Below are 23,260 nucleotides of genomic sequence, written 5' to 3'. Positions count from 1 at the left end.
GAGGAGCTGCAGCAATGTGCAGTACAACAAATATATGGTGTTTTTTGAAAATTAAACCATGTAAACCTATTCTGGTACAACATTAAAATACAATTATGAACCTGAAAATGACCATAATATAAGGGAAACAGCAAGCTGGTTAAAGGAATTATTCCGCCTAGCTAGCGATAGCACGGCAGCACCGCATCACAGCCCGACTCATACAATATACGGCTACCACAGCCTGTAATGGGGGGTTAAAATGCATGCCGGACTAGTGGCTTTTTCCAGAAATGTATTCGCTGCAAACCGCTGGCTATCGGGTAGTGTTAGCTCGTTGCTGGAACAAGTTCGGCACACACACCAGCCTGATGCCCAGCAAGGAGGGGAAGATACTGTGGTAGAGACGGAATGGAATATTTTCTTTAGCGGAAGCAATAAAATCGTTTTTAAATCAATAAAATCATTTGGAAATCAATATTTTGTGTTAAATTATTAATTTATTTTGGTAAGTAGCCGTGTAATAAGGATAATGGAGAGGGAGGCGTTAGTTATAGCGAATACAACCCCTACCAGGCTAATTCTAGATTACCCTGTCGGGGTTGTATTCACTATTATTAGTTACATATTAATATGTATATTTTAAGTTGGACTTGTAGTTTGTCTCTGTGACCAATAAAGGGCGATTCATGATCACTTCTGTTTGTGAACAGGAAAGAAAACTTTTGAACAGAGAGTCAAGACATAAAGACACAGGAGACAAGAGACTTAAATCTCAGCTTCTCATTTATTGTCACCGTACAGCAGATAATGATTTACATTAGGGCTCAAAATCTCCACCACACGTTGTGTTAACCCTTGTGTTGTCTTTCGGTTCTTGTTTTTCTGGTTCAAAATTTAAAATTTAAAAATATTTTGTCAATGTTTGGTGTATTTGCAACACTTTTGTCACATTTTCCGATGTTTTTGTCTTTTTCTTTAAAAGAAATTCACATTTTTTAAGCTTTTTCTGACATTTTTGTCAATTTTTTTCAATTAATTGAATAAAACACACCGAATTGAATGAAAGTACTGAACTGATCATTTATTTTACTTGTGAAGAGCGTTGTATGGAACCATCAATGTTATTTATTTTTTTAATGCATTTTTAATGTAGTTGAAAGAAACCCACATTTCTGATATAGAAACTTTTTGAAAATGGGTCAAATTTGACCCCAGGACAACATGAGGGATACACATAGTTTGACTTAAAGCTCAGGTGTGTTTAGTTGCAGCTAGCAGACTGAAGGTAACATGTTAACCAGCAGAGAATAATTTCTCTACACCAACAACTGTTTGACAGAAGACTTTACACCCAGCAGCTACTCACAGACAATCAAACTCTGACTTTTATTTAAAATGGAATGTTTATCTGGACTATAGACCTATTACCCATAGCTATAAGTTGTGTCAGCAGTTAATGCAGTTATCAACATGTTATCTGTTTCCATCTAAAGATTATGTTAGATTATGAACTGTGAAAACAAATCATTAGATGATATTCTGCTGTACGTTGGTCCTGGAGAACTACTGGACAGGACGGATCTTCATGCTGATGAACTTCAAGGAGTAGTTGTTACCTTTCCAACGTTGCCACTCCACTCCAACAGCAGAGAGAGTGCTGTCAGCCCCCCAACGATAAACACCGTTTGGATTTGTAAGGTGACAGTTGCTGTACCAGAACGCCCCCAGGTATGATCTGGCACAGTTCCTATCATCATCAGAGTCCTGGTCTTTGTCGAAGGTGGAGAACTTCTGTCCGTTGTGATTAGTCAGGGCGTCTCCTACAGAAACACAACAGTAAGTTACACAGTTATACAGTAAGTATAACTGAATAATACAACTATTGAACTAACAACACTGGACTGGTGATGTTTAATGGCTATTATGGTATATATATTTAATTAAAACAATAAATCTACAGATTGAGTCAGCTATTACACTTTTTTCGGTACTTCCCCCTTACTCTCAATCCGTAATAGAATAAACATTTCAGTTGTAAAAATAATTCCAAACCTATTTACTCTGAACATTTTGTTATTTATTAAAAATATTTTACACACTATTTTACACACAAAATAAACCCTTCCCTCTCCCATAACTACATGCTATTAAATCAAATATTTATTAATTTCTTAACTAACCACACTGAGACCCGTTACCCCTTGCCATTATATTATATTGCTGCGTGGAGTTTTGAAAAGTGTAACTGCACTCATGACCACTTTATCAGCATTGGCGTGACTCCACGTGACTTGAAGAAAGAGTCGTATTTTTCTGAACCTCAACTCTGCAGATGTGTGTATCGGCGCTGAGCCCTGCTCTCTGTCAACATGCAGAGAGGATGGACAAGGTTGAGCTTACAAGTTTTCAGGTACAGAAATTTGGCACTGTTTGATTTACCATGAATCGGTCATCCGTATTACCGCCGTAATTCGGTCGGTACCATAAAAGGTTCAGCATACGGTACCCAACATTAAACCTGATAAACATTAAAATCATTGACAATGTTTGTTTGCTCTTAAATTTCTTCATTAAAACAGAATTAGATAACAATATGAAACCATGTGATTCATGAAATGTAAACAGAGGACAAATATGATTTCTCAGCAACTCGTTTACTTCTATTTTCAACACGGAGTAGCTGCAGCTACGCGTATGAGTTTCCACTGAGCTAAAATGGCAGTTGTCGGGGCATGTTTTTGAGTGCCTTTGTTCCTCTTAACAGAGACAAAATGCAACAATGAAAAGGTAACTCCCTGCCGAGTTCAAAGATAGCTCACACAAGACTCTACGTCATACGGTTCATTAGCTGTGAAAAGGGGTGTGGCAAAAGCGTAGGGGGCGGGTCAAACCATCACCAATTAAAAAGGAAGTCTGTGCTGAGTTTAATGATCCCTCACACAAGGGTCAACCTTAAATGGTTCAAATGTTATGAAAGGGGGAGTGGCTTAAGCTTAGGGGGCGGGTCAAACCATCACCAATGAAGAATGAAGTCTCTGCTGAGTTCAATGACACCTCACACAAGACTCTACCTTAAACAGTTCAAATGTTATGAAAGGGGGCGTGGCCTGAGTAAGCGGGCGTGGTCATATTATAGGGGGCGGCTCAGTATCACACGTAGACCACACATTCTGAGTTTCATGTAAATCGGATGATGTTTGTCATAAAAGGCGCATTTCCTGTGGCCAGGTGGGGGCGCTATGACCAAAAGTCAATTTTGGCCTGTAGGTGTCCTCAGGCCTGGACCCTTGTCAATTGTGAGAAATTTTGGGCAGATACGACAACGTACACTCAAGTTACAACAACTTCTTTGTTCATCGCTAAACACTCAAAATGGCCGCCACGCCACGCCCACACCGTCTGACAAAAAGTTTTTCTTTTAACAACTTTTCATCGTTAAGGTGTTGGGATGGTACAGACCAAGTTTGAAGTCCATCGGATGAAATCTCTAGGAGGAGTTCGTTAAAGTATAGCACCTTGACTTTTAGGCCTACTTCCTGTTGCCACTAGGGGACGCTATGACTTTAAGTAAATATCGGCCTTTATTTGTCCTCAGGGTTGGACTCTTATGAATCCTGAAAAGTTTCTTCTTTTAACAACTTTTCATCTTTAACATCTTAAGATGGCACAGACCGAGTTTGAAGTTGATCGGATGAAATCTCTAGGAGGAGTTCGTTAAAGTACGACATGTGGAAATGGCCAAAATCACACTAATTTCGAACATTTAATTAAAAATGGTGGACTTCCTGTTGGGTTTAGGGTATGGCTCTAATGAAATTTTTTGTACATCATGACATGTTACATAATAGTACCAAGTTTTGTGAGTCTACGTTAAACGCACTGCAGGGGCTCAATTTTCTTAACTTTCTAGGGGGCGCTAGCGAGCCATTTTTGTGCGCCTATTCCCAAAACCCTTAAAATACGTAAATGCTCACCAGACTTGATGCGACCGCCAAATTTGGTGAGTTTTTGAATATGTTAAGGCCCTCGAAAAGGCAATTCATTTGATGGGAAAATAATAATAATTCCTTCAGTTTCAATGGGGCCTTCGAAGCTGTCGGCGCTTGGGCCCTAATTAAAATGTCTGTGCAACATGAACAGGACCCTTCCGTGACAACAAGATGTGTTTTCAACTCAGACACCTACCCTGTCTTGATCCTGCCAGTAGCTAGCTCGCCCTGCTAGCTGCTGTCCGGTGAGTGTGTTCAGCCAGGCTTCTGTGATAATCATCCCGACAACAAACCACTGAGTGCCCGGTAGTCTGGCTATGTCCTCCAGAGGACAGGTCATGTCACGTCATGAAGTTTATTCCCCCCTAAAAAAACAGTAGCGCGGAGTGATCTGCACACTATTTACCTTTTCCTGCTACAACGGGACTTCAGCGCGAGACTACAGCTACCTTCTCTAACGCTATCACTGTGCAATAGTCACTGATATGGTCATAACTACTACAGTGCTCAATTACCTATTTTTGAGGGGGAATAATGTTTTCATCGCAAAGGCAAAGACGTGTCCTCTGGAGGACATAGCCAGACCACTGGGGGCTCAGTGGATTGTTGCCGGGATGATTATCACAGAAGCCTGGCTGAACACACTCACCGGACGGCAGCTAGCAGGGCGAGCTAGCTACCGGTAGGATCAAGACAGGGTACAGTAGGTGACTTTAAACAATGTCTGAGTTGAAAACGCATCTTGTTATCATGTAAGGTCCCTGTTGTATTTTGTGTCTGTTAAGAGGCACAAAGGCACTCTAAAACTATACTGTAGCTGCAATGTTGCCTGCACCGATTTGGGTCTGGTTTTTTCAATTGAAAGTACACGCATATTTATAGCGATCAAGATTAATGTAGAAATTGGCTGGAATTCTCCTTTAATGTGGAAACCTCACTTGCTCCTTCATCAGTGAATCCAGAAACATGCAGTGTGTATCCGGAGGACTCAGCGTCGATGGAGAATGAGGAGTAACGAGCGACCGCTTTGTTTCCTTCAAAGTCCTCCATGTCGACCAGCAGCTCGTACCTTTTCCTCTTAGTCAGGTGGTAGAGAGACTCGAGACCTGAAAACAAACATAAATATTTTGAAACAGTTTCATGAAGACATGACTGTTAATTTGGTTTCATTTCTCACCGAGCCAGTACTCTCCAGCAGCGATACCAAAGCCGGTCTTGTATTGATTCCAACCCCTGTAGAAGTTCACCGTGCCGTCCATCCTCCTCTGGAACACCTGGGGGGGACGGGATGGGGGGTTAACTAAACTTAACACAAAAAGTAAGGAAAATTGTGTTTGGTAGATTATTTCTTTGTGGTAACAATGCTTTTTGGCAATACATCTTATACCATTGGAAAGCCTGTAAAGTTCCTTTGAAATGGTGCCCCATTTGTAATGAACATGAATTTGTGGAATGAGCAGCAGCGCTGAGTAATATGGTTTGTGCCCATGAAAAATTTGCCAAATCTTCTCTGCCAGTGCCAAACAGCTTATTCTGCCATTGACTCGTTTTGTTGTTTGGATGATTGAAGTTTGAAGAAACAAGACATATTGGCAATTTAAAGGTCCTATGACATGCTGCTTTTTGGATGCTTTTATATAAGCCTTAGTGGTCTCCTAATACTGTATCTGAAGTCTCTTTTATATAGACCTTAGTGGTCCCTCTAATACTGTATCTGAAGTCTCTTTTATATAGACCTTAGTGGTCCCCTAATACTGTATCTGAAGTCTCTTTTATATAGACCTTAGTGGTCCTCTAATACTGTATCTGAAGTCTCTTTTATATAGACCTTAGTGGTCCCCTAATACTGTATCTGAAGTCTCTTTTATGTAGGCCTTAGTGGTCTCCTAATACTGTATCTGAAGTCTCTTTTATATAGACCTTAGTGGTCTCCTAATACTGTATCTGAAGTCTCTTTTATATAGGCCTTAGTGGTCTCCTAATACTATATCTGAAGTCTCTTTTATATAGGCCTTAGTGGTCTCCTAATACTGTATCTGAAGTCTCTTTCCCAAAATTCAGCCTTGGTGCAGAATTACAGCCACTAGAGCCAGTCCCACAGTGAGCTTTCCTTTCTGTGTCTGTAGCTTTAAATGCAATTGAGGAGGAGAGAAGGGGGGGCAAGGTGGAGGGTGGGGGTGTGGCCTTGACCAATGGCCACTTTGCTTATTTGCAAGCCATGATTTCTCTCTCTATATCATGGGCGGGCCAAATTATCTGGGCAGGCAAAGCAGGGAAAGGGGAGGTAACCTTTCCCCTTATGACATCATAAGGATAAGATTCCTGATTGGCCCATCTGAGCTTTCATTTTCTCAAAGGCAGAGCAGGATACCCAGGGCTCGGTTTACACCTATCACCATTTCTAGCCACTGGGGGACCATAGGCAGGCTGGGGGAACTCATATTAATGTTAAAAAATCTCATAAAGTGAACTTTTCAAGCCATGGGACCTTTAACAATTATTCATTTCACAAAAATGAGCCTCAGTAGCGTGTGGAAGAACCATACACAGTCACAACAGCCTGGCACATCATCCTCATGCTGGTCACCAGCCTGGTCACACACTGCTGTGGGATGGCATCCCATTCTTCAACCAGCATTTGTCGCAAGTCAGCCAACGTGGTTGTGTTGGTCACCCTGGCACGAACAGCACGCCCAAGCTGATCCCACAAGTGTTCAGTGGGGTTGAGGTCAGGACTGCCGGCAGGCCATTCCATCCACTCCACTCCTACATTCTGGAGGTAGTCTCTGATGAACCCCGCCCTGTGGGGACCAGCATGGTCATCTTGGAGGAGAGAGTTTGGTCCCAGACTGTGGAGACATGGGGTGGCCACTGGTGGCAGAATTTCATCTCTATATCTCTCTGCACCTGGAGGTACCAGAAGCTCAAAACAAGTGTCAATAGCAACCGCAAAATAACCTGTTTGGCAATGGCAGAGATTTGGCAAATTTTTCATGGGCGCAACCCACAAATGCATGTTCCTTACAAATGGAGCACCATTTGAAAGGGAACTAAACAGCCTTTCCAACAGTATAAGATGTATTGCCAAAAAGCGTTGTTACCACAGAGAAATAATCTACCAAACACAAATTTCCTTACTTTTTGTGCTAAGTTTAGATAAACACACAATATATCTGACAGCTCATGTTTCCAGACAACAAGGATTTTACTGGAATGTGATTTATTGTGAAGGAACTACAGGAAGTGTTGACTTCAGTTAAAATCCTCACCGTCCACCATCCTCCTTCTGAATCCATGTCACAGTACACCTAAACACAAACACAGGTATCAATTAATGTGATTGTGGGGGTTAACCATAGACTGTAAAAATAATGGTATTATTCCGGTTTTGAAAAGTGAAGCCACATGAAGGATGGATCATAAATAGTCTCAATAAATAAATAAATAAATGTATAAACAAATACAGATATAAATAAATAAATGAATAGATAAATAAATGCATAAATAACTAAATAAAAATACATGAAAGAATAAATTAATTAATGCTTTAAATTTATTTCTAAATTTTTCTCCACCTACATTTATTATTTTTGTGTCCATATGTTAATGAGGTAGGAGGTCGTAACCTCAGTTTAAAGCATGATTGGCTACAGGAGGGAGCTTGATTCGGGTCTACTAGTTTTGTTTTTAGGTGAAAGACTGTAACGAGTGGGACATTGCAGATTGCACAAAGGAGCTGACAGCAGCTCTCCTCTGCTCCCTGCTATGTTTAGCGTAATATTCTCCTCATTGATTATACGTTATTTCACCCTCAATCGATGATTGCTTCATCGCTGATGAAGTGCTAGTGGTTGCTATGGATGCTGCTATCGCTAGCCCCAAGGAGCTAGCATGTGGCTTATCCCGTGATTGATCATATTCGGTTCTGGAGAAATTCTATCCATAGATGTAAAACCTATAAGCAATATTACACAAGAGGATGTGATTTAATGTTAGCATGACAGTGATGTGTCTAGCACCGAGGTCCGTAGCGTTAACTAAGCATCACTGAATTGCCAATGTCAATGTATAGTCAGTCAGCCAACTTCAGCTAACATTAACTTTGTAGAGATTGTAGGACTTCACAAACTGAATAAATACTGCACATATGAACACAAAACTACTTTGCTAGCTCACTCATGTTGTAATGTGTTTGAACTGATAAGGGTACTCATGTCACAGTAAACCTAAACACAAACACAAAGATTAGTAAATCATATCCATTTGGAAATATTAGATATATCCAGATTGGCTACAACTTGTACAACTACGTGTATCTGTTCTAGGGCTGGGTATCACCACTGATATCAGTGTGGATACTGATAGTTTATTCTCATTTGCATTTAAAAGTACAAAGTACAAAGAGAATGCAATTAAATGTATTTTGTGATTTCCGATTCAATGTAGATTTGGGACATGTCAGTTGCAAAACCAATTTAGCTTGGATATGAAAGGAGCAAGTTGAGGTAGTTTGGGCATCTGGTAAGGAAGCCCCCTGGGTGCCTCCTTAAGGAAGTATTCCAGGCACGTCCAGCTGGGAGGAGGCCTCTGGGAAGACCCAGGACTAGGTGGAGGGATTATATCTCCAACTTGGCCTGGGAACGCCTCGGGATCCTCCAGTCGGAGCTGGTTAATGTGGCTTGGGAAAGGAAATTTTGGGTTCCCGTGTTGGAGCCGAACCGACCACAGATAAGCGGATGAAGATGGATGGATGGATGGATGAAAGATATTCTACAATTGTACCATCGAACCTGGTGCATTATTACAAGTATTAATGTTTACATAATGTGTACTTTTTATTTAACACACAAGGTTCAGCTCTATGGACTCTAAAGTGAGTATTGATTGACATTTAATTCAAATATCTTTAGGTGAGATTCCAAAGGACCCCTTTTAAAAATGGCCATGTCAGTTTTTCCCTCGCCATTGGTTTTTAACCCCGGCCCCTTCCCAACAAGCTAAAAGGACATAGTTGGTGCCAATGGTCTTCTAGTTTCATTTGATACAGACGGATCAATTCTGGACAGAGCCTCTTAAAAGATGAACCTCAGGATTTAATGAATTGATTGTTGGAACATTTAAATAAATGTCACAGTACACCTACACACAAACACATGTATTAGTTAATGTGATTGTGGGGGTTAACCATAGACTGTATAATAATTCTGGAGCTGCTGCCCCGCGACCCGACCCCAGATAAGTGGATGAAGATGGATGGATGAATGAGATTCTACAATTGTACAAGGTTCCATCTAACCTGGTGCATTATTAAAATTAGTAGTTTACAAAATGTTTATTTAACACACAAGGTTTAGCTCTAAAGACTCTAAAATGAGTAGTGATTGACATTTCATTCAGATCTTTAGGTGAAATTATAAAAGGACAACTTTAAAAATGGCCATGCCAGTTTTTCCCTCGTCATTGGTTTTTAACCCTGGCCCCTTCCCAACAAGCTAGCATGACATAGTTGGTGCCAATGGTCTTCTAGTTTCATATGATACAGACGGATCTATTCTGGACAGAGCCTCTTACAAGATGAACCTCAGCATTTCATGAAATGATTGTTGGAATATTTAAATAAAGATCAATTTGTTTGGGGAAATCAATGTTTTTTAATCCAGCCCTAATCTAAAGCATCAGTCAGAATTTGTAACTCTTCACATTATTATCATCTGAAGTTCAACCTGCGTCCCAGAGAGGATGAAGTGTACCTGGACAGCAGACGTGGCTCCAATGGGATAGATGGTGTACACTCCACTGGGTCGGCTGTTGTCATTATTATAAATGTCACTGCAGTCCACCGGCAGAACAAGCGGGTGGCAGCTAGTCAACAGTGGAGCTAGCAGGACGAGGACGAATGAAACCAACTGGAACAGAAGAGATGTTGTCATTGAGTTTGATCAAGAACAAAAAACTTTGGCTTCTGCAGCAGGATCAGGGAGACTCTGCTGTCGTCGACACATTCTCATTTTGGTATGTGCTGATTTGAAAACAAACTGTGCTGATATCGTATTCTATGTGGGTTTTAGTCGCGTTATTATTTTGCAGTATTTCTGTTTCCTGTGTCTCACTTCAGGGGCTGCATCAGGGTGCATGGCGCAGACACAGGCGACGTTACTTCCTCAAACCATATTGTTTAGAAGATGCAGCTGCAACATACAAAGTTAAGTCTGACACAGAAAAAGGGACTGATGGACGGCCAGTTGGGGCTCTACATTGGGAGAAAAAGAACAAACAACATTTGGAAATACTTTCATTTCACGGATGTGGAAAAGAAAACGGAATGTGTTGTGGAAAAAGATGGAGAGAAATGTGGCCAAAATCACAGGAAAAAACACCACCATCGTCGACTAAAACTAAAATGTTCAGACTTAGTCGACTGAAACTTGACTAGACTAAAAATAGTATGAACGTGACTAAAACTAATAAAAACTAAAATGACAGCTTGACACAAAGACTAGACTAAAACTCAAATTAAAACAGGCTGCCAAAAACACTACTCTCATGCTTAAAACAGACTGCAAGTGATGCAAAATAATGTTATACGCTACCTGTTCAATGCACCTCACTGGACTCATATTGGTAGAGATGCTTTTAAAAGAGTAGGACTGGTTGGCCTTTAGCTCACCCAGTAAGAGCATTCACCCCATGTTGGCTGAGTTCTGCAGCGGCGCAGGGTTTGAATCTGACTTGCTGCCCTTTGCCGTGTGTCATCCCCCATCTTTCTCCCCCTTTCATGTCTATCCACTTTCAAAAATAAAGGGAAAAGCCCCAAAAAATAATCTTTAAAAAAAGGGTAAGACTGCTGCCAGTACATATTAGAGTGGTGCAGTTCAAGTTGAATCATATGTCTAATGTCATAAATGGCTCTGCTCCCAAATATTTACACTCTCATATAAAAATGGTTCACTCACAGCATAATCACAGTAATAGGGCCAGTGTCCGTTCTTGTAAAGTGCCCAGAGTCAACAACACTGAAAATAATGACTTTGTGGTATGGTAAAATCTATTAAATTAATTCATGTAATTTATACATTGTAAAATCAAGATTAAGGGGGAACTAGAATATCTTAAGTAAAATGTACACAATTTATTCATGTAATAACTGAGAAGAACAAGTAAATTTTATCATATATATACAAATACTATTTCATGTTTTATAGTCACAGCACATGAACCAAAAAATACTAAGTACATTTTAATCTGAAAAGTGTGTTTGAATCTGCGCATGCGCGTTTTGATTTGAGCCTCAGCAACATCCCGCTTGTTCAGTAGTGGCAGAGACGGTCGGTTTGGGATGTCGCCGTACATGGCTGACTTATTTTCGGTAAGTTTTGGCTTTTCTATTTTAGATTAGTGATAACAACTATGTGTTCATTTTGATGGTTTGATTATTGCATAGATGTTATATATAATATAATGTTATAGAGTTATTTTGAGGGGACAGCACATTTACACTGTTATACAAGCTGTACACTTAATACTTTACATTGTAGCAAAGTGTAATTTCTTCAGTGTTGTCCCATTAAAAGATATAATGAAATATTTACTAAAATGTGAGGGGTGTACTCACTTTTGTGAGATACTGTATATATATATATATATATATATATATATATATATATATATATATATATATGTTGGGAAATTGTAGGCGTACAGATTTAATCATTGGCAAATTAGATGTTTTATCAATATTAATAAAGTTATGAATATGGTTATTAATAACTTAAAATCGACAAACAATCAAAACGGGGCACCACCCTGGAATCAGGGACCAATAATCAAACTGTGAAACAGGCTCATTTCTGTGGTGTTCCCTTTAAAAATACCAATCTGGATTAATTTCATTAATTTATCTGATATATACTTAAGGAACATTAGGAATCATGAATTTGAGCACTACCTGTTTCCACCAGCAATTATTACGAAAAAATACACAAAACAATCACCAACAACTGCTATTTAAAATATAGTAGAATTCATTAACTTCAAAATCATCAATGGCCGATCAATAATTCTTTGATCAATTAAAACCAATATACCCTTTTTAAACTACAATAAAAACACAGCAAAAAACAAACCAGCATGTGATCTGTGTGTGTGTGTGAGAGAGTGTGTGTGTGTCTGTGTGTGTGTGTGAGTGTGTGTGTGTGTGTGAGAAACAGAGAGAGAGAGAGTGCGAGGAGGAAGGGTGACGAAACCCGGGGGTTGCTATGTCCCAGATTAGCTGTCAGCTAGCCGTTAGGCCATGTGTTAGCTGCACAAACGCTATTTAGCCTCAAGAGGGCGGTAGTGGGCTGTGTTCCAACGCCACGTGACTAATCTAGTCACTTAACTCTCAAACTAACGTGTTGCTGACAAAGAGGGACACACTAGCTACTTCGCTATGTGCTCGCTGTGTAGCTAATCGACATACGTGACTCGCTGTTGGCCAGCTGTTCACTTGGGCGTGTGTATGTCTGTATATGTGTGTGTGTGTGTGTTAGTAAAAGAGGAAAGAAAGCCCCTAGATAAAGAAAGACACTTTGGAAAACCTGATCATCTCACTCAGTACAATTTAACTAAAACTCTGTGAAAAGGGAGTTAGCAGGTAGAAGTTACAGTTTTATCAAGCCAGCTGCAATATTCAACACAACATATCAACCATGCACCTTGATCAGTGGTGCTTTCACAGAAATAGATTTGACTCAGCGGTCACAATCATAGATTAATAAATCAATCTATAATTTACAAAGCCCCAACAATTCCAGCAATTCCCCCAAGAGCAAGCATTAGCAGTGGCTATTGCGACAGTGGTGAGGAAAAACTCCCTTTTAGGAAGAAACCTTGGCAGACCCAGACTCTTGTGATGAACAGTGGCAATAATAGCCACATTAAAGATAATGGAACAGTGGTAGTAGTTCATGTCATAGCAGGGCACAACAGGGCGTTACAGGATGTGGCGTGGCACAGCAGAGCGTGGGTGGAGGGAATTGCAGAGCGTAGCAGGGTGTAGCAGGGCCACCACAATTGGGAATTTGAAAAGTATCTTTCCAAATCTGTGTTAGATGGAATATAATGGATTTTCCTTTTCTTAAGGGGAAATTATGTTGTTTTTTTGTTTTGTTTTTACAGAACAGCAGACGCTTGAATGAGCATTGAGGAAAAGTTACCACGCTGTTTCAGCTGGACGATGCATGTGCTCATCATTAATGTTAGTTATGCCACTGTTGGCTGCTGAGGTTTAGTCGAACCGTACATACAAGGTGATACAAGGTTAATTCTACACAGTTATTGTAAATGATCAGAGAGTTTGCTGAATACTTAACTACTTGTTTCAAGACTTAATCAGTTGAAGGTAATAGGTAATTAAAAGGAACATCACTGTTGTGAAAATATCAAGTACATTTTATAAATCTGTAATATTTACTGTTATGAAGTAATTAAGTAGATTTTATGACTTGCAAGGGAGTTGTACTTGATATCACAGCAGTAACATTTACTTAGAAAAATTGAGTGCAAATTGTTACAATGATTTTATCAAGTAAATCTTACAAGTTATTTTTTCAGTGACTGCAGCTAGAAGTGCTTTTTTCTATACAGCTATAACATTGTGTAATAATCTGCAGCTTTCGCTCAAAATTGTAAATACCAGAGGGGCTTTTAGACACCAGGTTTAGGCATTTTTTTGGAATAGAGTAACCTATCTTTTTAATTAGAGTAGACTGATTATTTTATGTGATTTGTGATTTTCTGATTTTAGAATGCTCTTGAACCATGGATGATTTGTGTTAATGTTAATGTATTTGTCATGTATTAAATGTTTTAACACCAAGGACCATGTTGGAAATACATGTTCACACTTTAACATGTTATCCTTTGAATTATGTTGTCTGTCAAATCCAAAATAAATCAAATCCCCCTGTCCAAATTCTGGGGCCACAAATGATTGAAATGGGCTTGTGCTGAACCTGTTAAAATTCTGAAACTACTGATTAACAATTAGACAAATCATCAGATATATAAAGTTACAAACTTACCTTCATGGTCAGATTTCAGCTGAACTGAAGATGAAGATGCTGATGTCAGTGTGTTTGGACGCTCTATATTCTTTGATGTCTCTGATATCTCTAGTGCCTCATGGTGTCTCTCCCTTTGATACGTTAATAATTACTGCTCTTTCACAATGATACAACCATAAACAATCCTTTGGATTACACATTGGCAGCACCAAAATCTGACGCACCAGCACTTTTGGGAACTTCCTCCATTGATAGCACTTACAGTAGAACACTTAACTATGTACTCAGTAATACACAGATAACTGAATTCATCCATTTCCAACAATGTCAACAAACATGGAAACAGTATTATTATTAGTTTCAACTGTAGTCACCCATTTATTAACTGTAAGTGAACTTTGGAGGGAGAGTTAGAGTGATTTTATCAGTTAGATAACAGCTGAACTATAGATCTGAGTCTCTCCCTCTAATTAATAGTCTTAAGATTAATAAATTACTTAATAACTGCTCTTTCACAATGATACAAAAATAAACAGGTGGAAACATGTCCTTTGGATTACAAAACATTAGCAGCACCAAAATCTGACTCGTCAGCACTTTTGGGAACTCGCCTCCACTGAATACCCAACAAGACAAATTTTTACTTTGGTTTAGATATGTTTTATCGCTGAGGTCATAGGTTGTGATGATTCATTATAATCTGACCCCTTTATTCATGTAAACACTTCTCAGTACATTCCAGTAGAACACTTAACTATGTACTCAGTAATACACAGAGAACTGAATTAATCCACTTACAACAACAAACATGGAAACAGTATTATTACTTGTAAATGTGTTGCAAGTGTAGTCACCCATCTATTATCTATAAGTGAACTTTGCAGGGAGAGTAAGAGTGATTTTATCAGTTAGGTAACAGCTGAACTGTGGATCTGAGCCGGTAAACAAACTCATGTCTTTGATGTCTCTAATATCTCTAGTGTCATATAGTGTCTCTCCCTCTTATTTGTATCTTTAAGATTATTAAATTATTGAATAAGTGCAGTTTTACAAAGATACAACAATAAACAGTTGGAAACATGTCCTTTGGATTACACAACATTGTCAGCATCAAAATCTAATTTGCCAGCACTTTTCGGAACTCCATTGAATGACCATCTTACCCCTTTATTTTTGTAAACACTTCTCAGTACAATCCAGTAGAACACTTAAAGGTACAATATGTAACATTTCTGCATTAAAATGTCTAAAAACGACTATGAGTTGTGTTCTTACACTATCCCAAATGTTTCCACCAAATTTCAAACCCAGAGAAATCTGTTATTTTATTTTTTGACACGGGACATTTCCTTTAGTTGCCTGTCAGTGGCGTCATATAACCTTTCACCCTCTAGTTACTCGTAACTTCCGTCAGAACACGGTCACCCAGATGATACGTATGTCACAGAAAGAAATACTCGTACCTGTAAGACTGCTTTTTTTTGCCACACAGCATCATTTTGTGATTCATTACATGCCACTTTGCAACAAAGTAATACAACAGACGTTATTGGTTATTGATACATTTACATGATACATTTTAATAGTCAAGTCAAGTGGGGTTTATTGTCATTTTAACCATATACACTGTATATAGTGAAAAGAGACAAAGTTTCACGATGGATCAAGTGGTGTTACACATTTAAAATATATGAAAACGACATTATATACAAATGACATTCGAGACAGGCTACATTTAGTGCACACACATTATAGACTTTACATAAAGTGCAATTACTACTTAAATAGAGCATTTAAGACAAGTGACAGGAGAGACAACAAAAACAGGGCAAAAGTAGACTTGTAACAGAGCATTGATTGAGGTAGGATATATAGAGTTTTAGCAGCATAAAAAGGTGCAGGAGTGCATTTCAGTCCTGTGTAAAAAGTTTGAATCATGTTTTGTTGTTCAACAGTCTGACTGCTTGAGGGAAGAATATTGATCCAGCTTAACGTTACTACAATGTGCTGGTTGACTAGTATCTAACGTTAATGCTAATGCTTGGTGGCTATCATTATAGGGTTACAACATCATTCAACACGCTTATAAAGTTATTAGTAGTATGATTGTTTTGACCTTGGTTAACAGCACTGGGCTAAACCATGAATTAGTTCACTAGTAAACTGCAGGTCCGCTGCAACTCTCAGTTCTTTTAAATCAAGGCTGAGGATCTTTCTTTTTGATGTTGCTTTTCTTTAAATAATTGCTCATTTCTTAAACTGAAGTTGCATTGTTGAAACTGTATGAAAATCTATATAAGCATATAAAGAGAAATTAAAAAGTAAGACCGGTGTACAGAGCAAAGGCTTTAACATTGTCCCATACTAGCACAATAAAATCTCATATTTGATCTGAAATGTTTTTAACTGCTCTTTAATGTTTGATTTCTTATACTGCACTGTAACTTTTATTTTTGTATATTAATCATTTTTATTTAAAGCACTTTGAATTGCCCTGTTGCTGAAATGTGCTATACCAGTGGTTCTCAACCAGTGGGGCCCGCCCCCCAGGGGGGGTGCGGACACTCTCCCGGGGGGGCGCAAGTAGGCTACAGAATGGGAGAAAAAAAGCCACTGACCAAGCGGGAGTGAGAACGGGTCAAATTAATTTCCTTGTTTCTGTTTCTTGATCGTGTGTGTGACTCTAACATCTCACATTTACCAACAAAACGTACAGCGAAAGACCGAGCAAAACATTTCAGACTCTACTGCCAACGTGTGTACATTTTAACATCAATGTACGCTGTAACGTTTTTTCATTATATAGTCACTGAAGCGGCTGCTGTTTCAGTACTGTCTGCTCTCTGCAGCGGGCGGGGCTGATGCGCGCACACACACACACACACACACACACACACACACACACACACACACACACACACAATCACACACGGTGGATGCAGGAAAAAACGCAGATGAGACGACACAATAACCTAAATTGAGGACAGCTATGCTCGTTATTGTAAGTGCAATGATAAGTTAAAGTCCAATAAGTCCTTTATCAAACCGTATGAATGCGTGTGTGTGTGTGTGTGGCCAGGATAGGACATTAACTAACAATGTAGCTAAAGACCAACAAGCCACTGACAGTTACAGATATGTTCATATTTGATTCATTCAATAAATTATAATTTTTTGTCTTAAATCCACCAGCCATTTTCCTATTATACCAACAGTTGCAGCATCCAGAGCCTTTTTAGTAAGGTTCCTAGGAAATCTCAGCCCAGAGTAATTAATTAATAGTACTAATTATTATTCTCCCCAAAACAAGTTTCCTTTTTATTTTAAAGAACTATAAAAAAAAATTGTCTTCTGCAACTTCATTGCAACACACATACAAAAGACACCACAACTTTTATCGCAATTTTTGCCGTGAAATCGTGGAGGGACAGATCTGGTGTGTTCTTTCATGTGTTATGATGCGCATTCACCAGTGTTTTTTTGTTGTTGTGGTAGGCTACTCCTGATGTTGTAAGTCATCTCATCTCTTATATGCTGTGTCTCTATGATCCTATCCTGTCCTATTCATGGTAGCCAACTCGTGGACATTGTGCCGTCATCACGTGCTGTAGTAGGGGGGGCACCTTGATAATCCTGCATAGGGGCCTGGTGTTGGCTCGTTACGCCACTGACCTCCTGCCCTCTTTCGTCATTCTGGGCAGCATTGATGCAGGAATACTCTCAACTCTGTGACGTCGCCTTGAAGATTCTCCTCCCTTTCACGTCGGCATATTTTTGTGAGGCAGGATTCTCAGAAACGAAATACCGCAATCGTGCACAAATCGAGGATGATTTGAGGCTATGTTTATCAGACATTTCGCCAAGAAATTGGGAGGGAGTGGGGCCCAACTGCAATGACCCAGCTTTGGGGGGGCCCAGCTTGCAAAAGGTTGACAACCCCTGTGCTATACAAATAAAGCTGCCTTGCCTTGCCTTGCCTAGTAACATTAAAACGGTGAGTTAAGCACCAAAACGACTAGTTAAGATTACAGCAAAGTGAAGGAGGAGATAATTCCAGGCAGCTGGGAGATCTTCTGCTGCCAACAACGGCCATCCAACGTCCTTGCCGTGCCGGAGATCCCCCCCACTCCCCCGCCCCCTGGGAATCCCTGCCAACACCCGTCTCTCAGCCTCCTTGAGTAACGTTAAAACAAACCCCATCCGCCCTTGTGTTGAAACCATCCAAAAGGTGACATTGATATGTGAAATATATTGTGATAGTGTGGTTTTAGCTGCTGGCTCTAGATGTTAGCTTGCTGGCTCACTAGCTAACTGGTCAGCTACCAATACAAATCGAATCAAGTAAAAAAGGTAATTATGTTGGTGAAACTGCAGCTATTTTATTAGAATGACATGAATAAACGTTACTAAATGTAACGTGAATAACCTTGAATGGGTACAATCGTCCATGAACAGATGCATTGTAATTGGGGATGGTGTTTAACAATAAAAACTACAACTCCCATAATTCCACGGAACTTCCCAACGTCATCAAAAGTCTGTGTTTACCATCCATTGTTTTGATTGAGAGACCCCTAGCGGCAGAAAGTTACATATTGTACGGTTAAACCCTCAGAGTGTTCTTTTATCTTCATCAATAACTGTCACCACTTTTTAGCATCGCACTGGTCCAATGTATTCCTCATTACCATTAGCCTAAAATACATCAGCGTGCTTTGACTGAGGCTAACTGTTAAGGTTCCCTACGTAAAGGTACATTTGACTTCCTTCAGGATTTCAAATTAAAAGCCCCAAAACGGAAGCTAGAGTCACACTTTTGTATTTTTGTGTATAATAGTGCTGCTATTTTAATCTGCCGTGTGAAATTGTGTCATCTAAAATTATTTCAAATTTTTCTAGAAAGCACCTTGGTCAAAAGCCTAGATTTAAGTTTAAGTTTATTACTTTATACATTCACTTAAATATACCATCATTGCAAATATTGATCAGGAATTCATCACAGCAAAAATAATAAAACACATTCATAAAAGCTAGAATATTATTATAAAATTAATTTAACACAATAATCAGACTAAATAATTAGCAGTGTCTTTATAGTTTGCATTCAACACCTTTACAATAAATTGTATACAAAAAACAAATTGAGGCCTTCACTCTGCTTCTATAGTTAGCCTAATCCTAACTAGCTATTATGCAAACTAATTAGAGCCAATTAACCTATTTTGAACACTAAACACTGGTTATATTGGTTTATCATATGCCTACAAATATCCCACTACCACTAATAAATGCATTTACCTTGTGTTTCATTATAAATTCTCTGTACAAATCATTAGCCTGTTAGCTGGCATCTTCTTCAAACAATCTTCTTCGTCCACCATGTGAATTGTGAGCTTTAAGACTGATAATTACTTTTTGCTGCTGAAATCACACACACACACACACACACACACACACACACACACACACACACACACACACACACACACACACACACACACACACACACACACACACACACACACACTGATTGACTGAACATGTTTTATGGGCCAATGCTAAAAATCACACAGGCTCCTTCAGAATAACTCCAGAAATATCCCAAAACAACCGGAGCCAGTGAACCCTAGAGATATGATGAGATTTCCAGCACTGAACTACTATCTTCTTAGCTGCAGTTAAACCTGCTAGCCAAACTTTACGAGTTTTCTCGGAAGACCAAGACGGGAATCATCGTTTAAGCGATGCACAGTAGGATCCATTGCGAACTGAACCCCTGTTAAATCGGCAACCGATCACTTCCCTCTATACCCCTGGACATTCCCACATAACATGCATAAAGGAGCCAGTGGTTCCCTGGGGGCAGAATGAACAATATGGATCAGAGAGCAGACCCATTTGGTGTCTTATTCTCAGTGTTAAATAAGCCCTATGGCAGAATTTCACATGTATATATCTGTAGTTTGGGTTTTTTGAGGCACCAGCCACATTACCCCAAATAACCTCCAAGTCTAAGTCCTGTCCCACTTCTGATAAATCTCTATCCAAGGCTTTCATTCCTGGTTTGGGCATATATTTCTGGCAATTCAATTTATTATATAGAAATGACACCATCTGCTTGAGAGAGTTATGTATCCAGCTCAAAATGGGATGGTCCTTTAAATTAGACCCCCAAGGAACCTCGTAGGTTTTACAGACTGATCTCCTTCTGAAATAAAAGAAAAGGGAGTGCTTGTTAACATCATATTGAGACACTAGCTCTTGAAAGTCAAGATTAGCACTTTCCCCACTAATATCCTGAAGGGTATTAATCCCTCCCAATGTTTGTTAGCAAATGGTTTTCCCCCAGACAGAAGGTGACTATAATGCCATAACGGGGATGCCTTGCACCACATATTTTTTAATTTTATCAATTTTTCTGCTGCTCTAAATATTTGTATCATATACGTCAATATTGGACCATAATGTAACGCACATTGCTTGGTAAATATACCTACCAGAGGAAAGTCTTTCAACCGTATTGGTGCTATTAAGTCTTTTTCTATACTTCTCCATGAAGAAATGTTGTCCTCCTCCATCCAGCTTCTTAAACCTTTTAAAATGAGTGCCCAATGATAAAGCTTAAAGTTAGGACACGCCAGCCCCCCATCCATCTTATTGACCTGGAGGGCTGACCACCTCAATTGCGGGCGTTTACCATTCCATACATAACTTCGAAATAAGGTGTCCAATTTTTGCCAATATCCTGCTGGAGGCGCCAGTGGTTTGACACTGAACTCGGTAAACATTTCCATCTATTAATATCGTCTTCAGTTCTTTTCAAAATTGAGGAATAATTTATTTTAGCCACAGACAATGGGGAAGTATTATCCTAATACCCAGGTGTAGAATGTCACTTGCAACATTGATCTTAGCCGGGAGAGTTAGCCTACTTTGATCCGTATTGATAAGCATAAGCGCTGATTTTGACAGATTAACTTTGTATCCTGAGAGATATCCGAATGACTCTAGTGCATTTAAGATGCATTGGAGAGTGTCCTGAACATTTGCCATATAAATTAATGTATCATCCGCATAGACCGATATTGAATGGGATGTCGTACCTACTGTAATAGGAGAGACTGTAGGCGAATTTCTAATCAGATGTGCCATCAGTTCTATTGAGAAGAATATATTGAGAAAAAGTAAAGGAGAGAGAGGATCCCCCTGTCATGTGCCCCGTCCAATCTGTCTGGTCTGGGCTAATTATTTTCCCTATTACTTTCTCAAGTCTACTAGTCAGAACCTTGGAGAATATCTTGAGATCAGCATTTATCAAAGATATTGGGCAGTGACTGGCACATTCTAAGGGGTCCTTACCAGGTTTAGAAATAACTGTAATCAAGGCCGTATTCTGGTCCCTATGAAAAACTCGCTATGAAAAGCCCCCTGTTCAATCGCATAATTCAGCGTATCTAACCATATTGGTCCAAGGATATCCCAGAATGCAAAGTAAAGCTCAATTGGTATGCTGTCTACACCTGGCATTTTGCCTTTGTTTGTGGCTTTAACGGCTTTAAGTAACTCCTCCAATGTAATGGCAGAGTCTAAAGCATCTGTGTCTTCTGCTGACAATGTAGGGATGTCCAACCCACTAAAAAAGTTAGTGAAGTCTGTTTCAGAAGGGGTTGGGCCACTTGTATACAGGTGTTTAAAGAAATCTTTAAAAGTCTCATTGATTTCTTCCATTGAGGACACAACACCACGTCTAGAACATCTAATTTCTGGTATAGTTCTTCTTGCCTCCTATTGCTTTAGAGTTAGTGCCAACAAATGGCTTGGCCTGCTGCCCTCTGCATAGTATTTGTGTTTGGTTATTTGGATCATATATTCTGCCCCACGTCTTAATAAGTCATTAAATTCTGCCTGTCTTGTTTTAAGCTGGTTTTCTTTTGTTGAGGTGTAATTTCTTTTCAGATCATTTTCCAAAAACTTAATTTTCTCTTCTAACTTGGAAATATTTTGCAATCTACTTTTATGTAGGTGAGAGATGAAACATATAGCATTATTTCATATAAAAGCCATGATAGAGGCCCAAATTACAGTCAAATCTGAGACACTGTCCCTATTGAAATTTATAAATTCCTCTAATTTTGGTCTCAGCTTTGTCAGGAAATCCTCATTTTTTAAAAGGTAAGTGTTAAACCTCCATCTGGTAAACTTATTCTTGATTTTCCCATAATTAAAGGTAGACAGAATTGGATTATGATCGGATAAATGTCTGGGCAGAAATTCTACTGAATTTATTAAGGATAACAGACCAGATGATACAAGGATGTAATCTATTCGTGAAAATGTTTTATGCCTCAAGGAGAAAAAAATATAGTCTTTGGCTGATGTATTATGCACCCTCCACACATCAATTAAATTCAGGTCTATAAATAGGTGAGTGCGTTGCAGACAGATCCCTGGGTGTTTGATACCACTGTAAGAGACTTATCAAGATTGTTGTTTATAACTGCATTCATGTCTTCCCCCACATATAGTTGATAATCATCCAGTTTTAATAATTGCGAGGTAACTGAGGGGAAAAAATTTGCTTAAAATACAGGTGAAGCGTATAGGCTAATGAAAGCAACTTTTTTGCCTTGAATGGATGTAGAGCAAAAAGCTAAACATCCATCATTGTCAGAGTCAGTTCTTTCAACTAAAAGATTAATACCTTGTCTCATTAATATCAGAACTCCTTTTGTGCGAGTACCGTCAGCCGCTGCCACAACTGGTTTGTAAAAGTGATTCTGAACTCAAGCTACATCATTAGGTTTGAGATGGGTTTCTTGAAGCAGTGCGATATCTACTTTCTTTCTACGCAAGAAGTCCAAGGCTTTTGAGCGTTTGTAAGGAGAGTTTAGCCCCCCAACATTAAATGACATAACAGAAAAGTGTTCTAATTTGTCTGTGTTGTTAACCTTGCCATGGATTTGTGCCTCTGCGTTAGTGGTGGAGCCCTGCCTGATATTCCTCCCTCTCCTCCCCCCGCCCCCCTCACTCCTTTAGTTTGTACCCACAACATGATAATTACCAGAACAAACACACACACACACACACACACACACACACACACACACACACACACACACACACACACACACACACACACACACACACACACACACACACACACACAATATCCTCAACAGGAGACAAAGTGATGACATCAGATCATCTTAATGCTCAACTTCTTATTTATTGTTACCGTACAGCAGA

General features: G+C 39.3%; 1 protein-coding gene across 1 annotated transcript; it reads right to left on the bottom strand.

The window, feature by feature from the left end:
* Positions 1 to 1,545: 1,545 nt before the first annotated feature.
* On the bottom strand, positions 1,546 to 14,047 carry LOC114548514 (microfibril-associated glycoprotein 4; the record flags this gene model as incomplete). Its single annotated transcript, XM_028568497.1, has 6 exons — positions 1,546 to 1,802; positions 4,910 to 5,077; positions 5,149 to 5,245; positions 7,241 to 7,279; positions 9,722 to 9,877; positions 14,033 to 14,047. Coding segments are annotated over 6 exons (732 nt in total), but the record flags the coding sequence as incomplete, so codon positions are not given.
* Positions 14,048 to 23,260: the final 9,213 nt, after the last annotated feature.

The sequence above is a fragment of the Perca flavescens genome, chromosome 21, assembly GCF_004354835.1.
Source record: "Perca flavescens isolate YP-PL-M2 chromosome 21, PFLA_1.0, whole genome shotgun sequence".
Taxonomy (NCBI): domain Eukaryota; kingdom Metazoa; phylum Chordata; class Actinopteri; order Perciformes; family Percidae; genus Perca; species Perca flavescens.
This window is presented reverse-complemented; position numbering and strand designations above follow the sequence as displayed.